This window comes from Onychomys torridus, unplaced genomic scaffold (assembly GCF_903995425.1).
Source record: "Onychomys torridus unplaced genomic scaffold, mOncTor1.1, whole genome shotgun sequence".
NCBI classification, from domain to species: Eukaryota; Metazoa; Chordata; class Mammalia; order Rodentia; family Cricetidae; genus Onychomys; species Onychomys torridus.
This window is the reverse complement of record NW_023412741.1, coordinates 11,702-21,519: the sequence shown is the minus strand read 5'-3', so window position 1 is coordinate 21,519 and position 9,818 is coordinate 11,702. Positions and strand designations below refer to the sequence as shown.

At 42.1% G+C, this 9,818-nt stretch overlaps 1 protein-coding gene across 1 annotated transcript; it reads left to right on the top strand.

Moving 5' to 3' along the window:
* Positions 1 to 8,096: 8,096 nt before the first annotated feature.
* LOC118575812 (speckle-type POZ protein-like) lies at positions 8,097 to 9,234 on the top strand. Its single transcript, XM_036176227.1, is given in 2 exon segments — positions 8,097 to 8,717; positions 8,719 to 9,234. Coding segments are annotated over 2 exon segments (1,137 nt in total).
* The last annotated feature ends 584 nt before the right edge of the window (positions 9,235 to 9,818 follow it).

The following is a 9,818-nucleotide window of genomic DNA, read 5'->3' as shown; positions in this document are numbered from 1 at the left end:
AAGTCTTCTTTGAAGATCTGGTAGAATTATCAGTGAAACCATCAGGTCCAGGGCTTTTTTTGGTTGGGAGACTTTTAATGACTGATTCTATTTCCTTAGGGATTATTGGACTATTTAAATCGTTTATCTGGTCTTGAATTAACTTAGGTATGTCGTACCTATCCAGAAAAATATCCACTTCTTTTAGATTTTTCCAGTTTTGTGGAGTAGAGGTTTTTGAAGTATGACCTGATGATTCTCTGGATTTCTTCATTGTCTGTTGTTATGTCCCCCTTTTCATTTCTGATTTTGTTAATTTGGATGCTCTCTCTGTGTCTTTTGGTTAGTTTGGATAAGGGCTTGTCTATCTTGTTGATCTTCTCAAAGAACGAATTCTTTGTTTCACTAATCCTTTGTATTGTTCCCTTTATTTCTATTTTATTGATTTCAGCTCTCAATTTGATAATTTCCTGGTGTCTGTTCCTCCTTGGAGACTTTGCTTCTTCCTGTTCAAGGGCTTTCAGGTGTGCTGTCAAGTCAGTAGCGTGAGATTTCTCCAGCTTCTTTATGTTGGCATTCACTGCTATGAATTTCCCTATTAGCACAGCTTTCATAGTGTGCCATAAGTTTGGGTATGTGGTATATTCATTGTCATTGATCTCGAGGAAGTCTTTAATTTTTTTCTTTATTTCTTCCTTAACCCATTGGTGATTCAGTTGAGCATTATTCAGTTTCCATGAGATTGTAGGATTTCTGTAGTTTTTTCTGTTGTTAAAATCTAACTTTAAACCCTGGTTGTAGTTAGAGTTTCCCTGCCTGGCCCAGTCAGGACAAATCTCTCTTACCCGCCAATCCCACAGTCACTCAGACCCAACCAAGAAAGCACACAGAAACTTTCATTGTTTAGAAACTGTATGGCCGTGGCAGTCTTCTTGTTATCTACTTCTTCTATCTTAAATTAACCCATTTCTGTTAGCCTATACTTTGCCACATGGCTTGTGGCTTACCGGTGTCTTTACATGTTGCTTTTCATGGTGGCGGCTGGTGGTGTCTCTCCCCAGCCTTCTACTTCCCAGAATTGTCTTCTCTCTTGTCCCGCCTATACTTCCTTGCCTGGCCACTGGCCAATCAGAACTTTATTTACACAGAGCAATATCCACAGCACTTCCCCTTTTCTTTTTTTTTTTTAAGGAAGGTTTTAACTTTTACATAGTATAATTACATATAACAAAACAATTATCAAGCAAGAATTACAGTTACAATATTAAAGAAGATATCCTATCTATCTTACTTTTGTGAGTCTAAGGTTTTATATCTAACTTATCTTTTACCATAACTGAGGAAATTATAACTATCTAGTCTTCAACCACATCAAGGACCTCAGAAGGATATAACATTACCTGAGAACCGGGAGAAGGATGCTTTTGAGAGTCTTGCAAGAGTAGACAGAGACAGCTGGCAGCCTGGAAGGTCACCTAATGTTCCTTTGTAAAGTTGGGGCATTTGTCTTTAGCCCATAGGGCTAGAGTCTCTTGGTCACTTTTCTCAGTATCCTGTAGAATGTCTGGCAGTTTCCTCTGCAAAGCAGGAACCTGAAGGACCATTTTGTCAAGCAAAGTTCAGTGGTCACCTTTCTATGGGTCCTGCACGTACAGTCAATCAAGCAGTCCAGGCAAGAACAGTTTCTTGCCAAAATGGCTATTTTTGCCAAGGTGATGATAAACTCCATATGAAGTGTCTTCAATGCCCATCCTCCTCTCTGAAGTAAATCGGTGTTGCCAGGAGCAGACATGTCTCACTGTCCAGAAAGTCTAAATTTTAAAAATATTTTAAATGCCATATTCTGAAGGTCTTTGAAGTATTTGAAGATTACCTATCTATCTGAAATATCTCTATGTATACCTAGAAGACTTAACTAACATGGCTATGAGTATGATTATCACAGATGATTAATTATTAATCTATTTTTAATTATCCATTACAATTTTAAATGAGCTATACAAACACAATACCTTAAACACGAGTAGAAATATATACACAGTATAACAAAATTAACTTTAAGTTTGTATCAATAGACTAAAATCTATACCAATGTAAAACATTTTAAACAAGTTGTTGCTCTTTAGAAGTAAGTTCCTTCCTTAATCTACCCTTTCATCCTATTATATCTATATCATATCCCCTTTTCTTCTTTAGAAAGAGATCGCATTTATAATCAACCTGCTTTAAAGAAAAATATTGGTTTTTCTCTGTCCCACACCAGAGGGCTCTTCTGATTTGGGACACAAGAATCTCTTAACCTTTTCTTTTAGCAATATGTCTGGGTTTAGAGAAGGAGTGAGCCAATTCCATCTCCAAAGCCAGCTTGATAATTTTGGGAATGTGGGCGTAGTTTTTTTTACTACTTCCTGCTGGTGGGGGGCGCTGTATCTTATGGGGACACAAAGAAAATTTTAGGATTATGGAGTAGTCCATTAAGGTGAACCTCTGAGCCAGTTGCCTTGAAACCATTCTGGATGTTGGATCATCTGGGCCATGGTGTCATTGGAGACCTTTCAGGTGGTCTTGGCTGATCAAACCTGATGTATCTTAATCTGGAACAAATCCACAGCCTCTGGTTTTCTGTGGAAACAAAAGCAGAGACTCCTTTCCAAAGCAACATATCCTTATATCCAAATTTTGAAGTCAAGGTACCTTTAAACTTTACATATTTGTTTAACTCAACAGCTTTTACGATCAAATCTTTTTTTGCAGTTAAAAATCCCAAAGACAACATAAACCCGATTCTCTGTGTAATATCCATCTTTGTAAGACTGAAACGCCTCTGTGGCCTGGCTCCGCCCACCTCAGCTTCCCAACATGGCGGTGGTACAGTTTACCGCCAGCTCTGGGTCTGGAGCCATGTGTACCATCAACTATCAGAAGCAGTTCTGTCAAAGCAGTGCATAGCCCAGAAACTTTTTTTTTTTTAACTAGCAAAGGTTAAATCCACCACGCAGCACAGTAAATTGTCGCTTATAGATTTCTCATTCCCGCCACATTGTAGGTCAGACGCACCTGCCAGGAACCTGCCATAGTAGCTCAAACAGGCAGGTTGCCACTAACTTGAGAGAGACAAGTAGAAAGCTATTTTTAGCTCTGTTTTAGAATCTTTTTTCTCAGGTTTTAGGTGGAAATCGGTAGAGCATGAGACTCTTAATCTCAGGGTCGTAGGTTCGAGCCCCACGTTGGGCGCCATTTGTAGTTAGAGTTTTCCTGCCTGGCCCAGTCAGGACAAATCTCTCTTTCCCGCCAGTCCCACAGTTGCTCAGACCCAACCAAGAAAGCACACAGAAACTTTCATTGTTTAGAAACTGTATGGCCGTGGCAGGCTTCTTGTTATCTACTTCTTCTATCTTAAATTAACCCATTTCTGTTAGCCTATACTTTGCCACATGGCTTGTGGCTTACTGGTGTCTTTACATGTTGCTTTTCATGGCGGCGGCTGGTGGTGTCTCTCCCCAGCCTTCTACTTCCCAGAATTGTCTTCTCTCTTGTCCCGCCTATACTTCCTTGCCTGGCCACTGGCCAATAAGAACTTTATTTACACAGAGCAATATCCACAGCACCTGGTGGTCTAATAAAACACAGGAGGTTATTCCAATTGTTTTGTATCTGTTGAGATTTGTTTTGTGGCCAAGCATGTGGTCGATTTTAGAAAAGGTTCCATGGGGTGCTGAGAGGAAGGTATATTCTTTTTTGTTCGGGTGGAATGTTCTGTAGATATCCATTAAGTCCATTTGACCCATAACATCACTTAAGTCCATCATTACTCTGTTAAGTTTCAATTTGGCAGATCTGTCCAGAGGTGAAAGTGGGGTGTTGAAGTCTCCCATTATTAATGTGTGGGGTCTTATATGTGATTTAAGCTTTAGTAATGTTCCTTTTACATATGTGGGTGCCCTTGTGTTTGGGGCATAAATGTTCAGAATTGAGACTTCAACTTGGTGGATCTTTCCTGTGATGAGTATGTAATGTCCTTCACCATCTCTTTTGATTGATTTTAATTTGAAGTCTATTTTGCTGGATATTAGGATGGCTACACCAGCTAACTTCTTAAGACCATTTGATTGGAAAGTCTTTTCCCAGCCTTTTATTCTTAGGAGGCATCTGTCTTTGAATTTGAGGTGTGTTTCTTGTATGCAGCAGAAAGTTAGGTCCTGTTTTCTTATCCATTCTGTTAGTCTGTGTCTTTTTATAGGTTAATTAAGTGCATTGATATTAAGGGATATTTATGACCAGTGATTGTTCATTCCTGTTGTTATTTTTATTTTTTGGTGGTAGTGTGTGTGTACTTCTCTTCTTTGGGGTTTACTGCTGTGGTGTTACCTATTGCCTGTGTTTTCATGGGTGTATCTGCCTTCCTTAGGTTGGAATTTTCCTTCTAGTGCTTTCTGTAGGTCTGGGTTTGTGGATAAGTATTATTTAAATCTGGTTTTGTCTTGGAAGGTCTTGTTCACTCCATCTATGATGATTGAAAGTTTTGCTGGGTATATTAGTCTAGGCTAGCATCCATGGTCTCTTAATGTCTGCATTATATCTGTCCAGGTCCTTCTGGCTTTCAAAGTCTTCATAGAGAATTCGGGTGTTATTCTGATGGGTTTGCCCTTATAATTCAATTGGCCTTTTTCCTTTGCTGCCCTTAATATTCTTTCTTTATTCTGTACGTTTACTTGTTTAATTATTATGTGGCGAGCGGACTTTTTTGGGGGAGTCTTGTCTGTTTGGTGTTCTATAGGCTTCTTGTATCTTCATAGGCATTTCCTTCTTTAAGGTGGGAAAGTTTTCTTCTATGATCTTGTTAAATATATTTTCTGTGACTCTGAGTTGGTATTCTTCTCCTTCCTCTATTCCTATTATTCATAGGTTTGGTCTTTTCATGCTGTCCCAAATTTCTTGGACATTTTGGGTCATAACTTTGTTGGTTTTAGTGTTTTCTTTGACTGATGAATCTATTTTTTCTAAGGTATCTTCAACACCAGAGATCCTCTCTTCCATCTCTTGCATTCTGTTGGTTATACTTGCCTCTGAAGTTCCTGTTTGTTTACTCCCATTTTCTATTTCCAGCATTCCTTCTGCTAGTGTCTTCTTCATTTTTTCTATTTCTGTCTTCAGGTCTTGGACTGTTTCCCTTGCTTTTTCATGATTTTCTTTCAAGGACTTATTGTTTTCTTCTGCTTTAATTGTCCTTTCCTCTAGTTTTTTAAATAGTGTTCTTCCCATTTTTGTTTGTCTATTCCTCCACTTTATTTTTCATTTCTTCTATACAAGGCTCTAGCCTCTTCATGATGTTACTTATAAGGGTGTTTTCTTCTTCTTCTTCTTCTTCTTCTTCTTCTTCTTCTTCTTCTTCTTCTTCTTCTTCTTCTTCTTCTTCCATTCCGTGATGTTCAGGTCTAGCTGTTGGAGAAGGGCTAGGATCTGGTGATGTTGTATTGCTCTTTATTTTGTTGTATGTACTTCTGCCTTGACGTCTGCCCATCTCCTCTTGGGTTCGTTCTTGGTCTTACCAGAGTACTTGGTCCAGAGAGAGCTGATAGATTTAGGGAGCCTCTCTCTGGTCCAGATGGAAGCTCTGGGCTAGTTGGGAGGTCTGGTCCAGATGAGAGTGCTGGCGGGATAGGAGCTGGGGGGCTGGACTCTGAGTTTTGGGAAGTCCCTGGGGTCTCCTTATTTTGTCCAGATGGGAGCTGCTCTTGTCCAGATGGGATTTTTCTCTGGTCCATCTGGGAGTTCTGGGGCAGGATGGAAGCTGGGGGCTGGTTTCTAAGTCTCAGGAAGTGGCTGGGGTCTCAGGCCAATGGATGTGGGGTCAGGGCGTGGGAGTTGTAGGGTTCACCACAGGATCTTAGAGAGGGGGAGACTTCCTGGTGGGGATGGGGATTCATGCCCTCTGATCCAGGTGGGAATTCCAGGGCAGGATGGAAGGTGTGGGCTGGTCTCTGAGTCTCAGGAAGTGGCTGGGGTCTCTGGCAGATGGGTGTGGGGGCAGGGTGTGGAGACTGCAGTGTCTGCCTGCAGCCTTGGAAAAGGAGAGCCTTCCCACAGGGCCTGGTGATTGGGGCGAAACTGGGGCCATGTTGGGCAGGTCCTCCTCAGATGGCCTATGTCCAGTGGTGGGACCCAGGGGCAGTTGCCTCTCTCACTATAACCCCAGGCACTCACCTCTGGTCCAGATGGGAGTTCAGGGGCATATTGGAGATGTGGGTTGGTCTCTGAGTCTCAGGAAGTAGCTGGGGTCTCTGGCAGATGGGTGTAGGGACAGGGTGTGGAGACTGCAGGCTGGAATACTTTTCTTACAAATGAGGGGTCTTGTAGGAATTGTGTGCCCTCATTACAATGGACATATTTGAGGGAAAGGGAACCTGCCACCCTGGCCCTAAACATATACAGAAATGTCAGTCACAGAGGCTACTAGTGAGCCACCTGCCAAAGGTTCCTAAATGAGGAACCAAAAATTCAGAGATCAAAACCAAATGCTTCAGTTATTTGAGGGAGGAGGGGATTGAGCAGCATTAGAGCCAGTCTTCCAGGAGAGCTAGGCTGGCAATTGCTGAGTTGATTAAATCACTGAAGTTATTTTTCTGTCCTCTAGGCTTAGTGAGTTGCTCTAGACATGATGAACTAGAGAGAGATGATAGATGTGGGGAGCATTTTACAGATCACATTCTAAGAAAAACTGTTTCAAAACCCCTTCTACAGTAACTTTTGAATATATTCTGCATCATTTGAAAAAGAAAGAATTCTGTCTAACTTAAGGCCCATCAGAATAATCATGGAAGTTCAAAGTTCAAAGTAGACTGTACTCACCAGTGGAGGATGAAAATTATGAGGTACAATAAGCTCATGTCAGTCAACATAATGGAACGGAGACCTCAGGATCTTCTCATAGCACACCTTTAGTGGATCCTGGACAGTTTTTCCAAGGAGAATTATCTGAAGGGGAGGGCAAGACCATTAATGAAAGTGTGTGGAGCCATCCCAGGGAATGTGAGTCTGGAGGAAAGAAGACTGCCACTTTCAGAGTTGCTGCCTGGCTCTGCTTCTTGACCATCATACATGAATTCTTCCATGCAGATCTCCAAGTCGTGAACATTGACACCCCTGACAGGGTAAGGAAGCACCTCTTTCCCCATCATGTTAGTGGGAGGATTTAGTGTAAAACCCTGAGAAGAGGAAATAGCAGCTCTGTAGGAATGGACACCATCCCTATTTTATTTAAGATGAACTGCAATAAGCAAAATGCACTTGTGGTGGGTTTTGTTGGTTCCCAACTTAGCAAGAGGTGGAATTAACAAAAACTATAAATTAGAGGTCACAACAGTGAGAAGTGTTTTGCTTCATTTGCTGTAGGTAGATCTATTTCAAGGACACACTTGGAAGTAAAAGAAACAAACATCTAATCCAGGGCTCCGGGCCTGAAGACAAACACACCTTTAATCCAGATCTTGAGATTGGAAGACACACCCTAAAATGGGCCACACCCTCTGCTGGAAGCCTATGAAAGGGCATGGAAGCAGGGATCTCTTGCTATTTGCTTGCTTTCCCTCACCTTGCAAGTCCATTTCTTCTCTGGCAATAGAGAATATTTGGAACACAAGCAAATACTGAAGACCAGCGGACACATCCAACGTGCTAGACTGAGTAAGTACTGGAATCTTGGTCTTTCCCTTCAGAGGTAATGTGGGATGAGCAGGACTGCAGCCCAAAGTCATTCTGATAAATCCCCTTTGATGATATATAGAGAGATTCCTTGTATATATTCTGCTCCTCTAGAGAAAACTAGTGCAACATTTTGGATATGAATTAATAGAATGAATGATCAAACCTATTCAAAAGCTCTGTATAATTGTCAAATCAAGTTACCTGTTGACCTAAGATTCAGTCTCGAAAATAAGGGAGTGGTGAATGTGTATCTAGTAGCCTAGAAAGTGTTCTCTGAAATTAGCATTGAAAACTGGATAGAAAATTTCAGAGACCCAAGTTTCCAGCCTTGTAGAAGAGGGAACAGATGAGAAACAAACACTGAAAATCAAATCCTGTCTGTTATTGTGTCTCACAGGGTGAAGAGGAAACAGATGCCAGTTCTTCATTTTGGATCCAGTGGAACCTTCAAAGCACTACCTGCAGGAGAATTGGCAAGAGCTGAGATAGCCCAGAGATGGGACCACACAGAAATCAGTGTTCAGGATTTCTCCTACAGGTGGACCATCAGCAACTTCCCTGTTATCGCTGAGGAAATGCTGCAAAGCATTAGAAGCCCAACTTTCTCAATAGGAGCCCATGACAAATGGTGTTTGAGAGTAAACCCCAACGGAGTGGATGAAGAAAATGCAGATCACCTGTCAGTTTACCTAGTGTTGCTCAGCTGTCTAAAGAGTCATATTTGGGCAAAGTTCCAGTTCTGGATCATAAGTGCCGAAGGAGAGAAAACAAAAGTCAAGAAGAGCCCAAGAGCCTTTATGTTCGTGCCAGGTCAGGACTGGGGTTACAAACAATTCATTCTTTGCGATTTTCTCTTGTCCCACCCAGTTTGGCTCCTCCCAGAGGACCAGCTCACCCAGGTCTGCCAGGTGAGTGTGGTCCAGGGCTCTTTGAGCCTCTCTGACCAGAACAAGAAGCTGGGAATTCTGGTTCCCAGATGCACATTGGCAGATGACCTAGGAGAGCTGTGGAAAAATTCCCGATTCAGCGACTGCTGCCTTAGTGGTAGCTGGCCAGGAATTCTGGGCTCACAAGGCCTTCTTAGCAGCTCGCTCTCTGGTTTTCAGAGCCATGTTTCAACATGACATGGAGGGGAGCAGAAAGAATTGCGTTGAGATGCCTTACCTGGAGCCACAAGTCTTCAAGGTAATTATGGACTTCATTTACACGGGAACAGCTCCAGACCTGGACAGCATGGCAGCTGCTGTGCTGGCAGCTGCTGACAAGTATGGCCTGGAGCGTTTGAAGATCATGTGTGAGGATACCCTCTGCAGGAACCTCTCTGTGGAGAATGCTGCCCACACTCTCTTCCTGGCTGACCTCCACAGCTCAGGGCAGCTGAAAACCCAGACACTGGATTTCATTACAGCCCATGCTTCTGAGGTCTCTGAAACCTCAGACTGGAAGACAATGGTGGGCTCATATCCCCACTTAGTGGTTGAAGCTTATGGTTCCATGTCAGCTCACTGTCCTTTCCTGGAGCACCCTATTAAATGCTTAAAGCAATCCTAGGACTTGGCAAACCTTGTCCTATACTTGTCTCCCAGGAGCAGCAGTCATGGTGTTACCACTGATACCTACACAGCCTCTACCCTGTTGTAATACTGGTTTGATTTTTGTCTAAGGAGTTAAAATCTGAAATTCATTTTAACTGCTGACAAAAGGATGTTATAACAAGGCTTCTTTGGAGAAACCTATCTGGATTGGACTGATCAGAAGATATGGTCAAGGACTCAGAAAGGAGAAAATGAACATGAATGTTTGATTACAAGAGAAGCAAAGAGAAGGAAGAAAGTTTTTCTCCAAACTCTGTGTTTGGGACAGGACAGATGACTCAGTTGGCAAAAGCAATTGCTGCTCTTGCAGGGGAACTTTTGTTCAGTCCTCCTCTTTTCTCCATGGGCTCATCCATCTCAAATATATAAAATACCCAAATAAAATATCAAATGAATAAAAAGTGTAAAATCAGCTTATGGATTCCAGTGGTGTTTCATGTTGAAGATGGCCATTTTAGTCCATCTAGCTGTGCTCAGCTGTAGAAGTTGGTGCAGTGTCTTCACACACACACACACACACACACACACAAACACTCACTC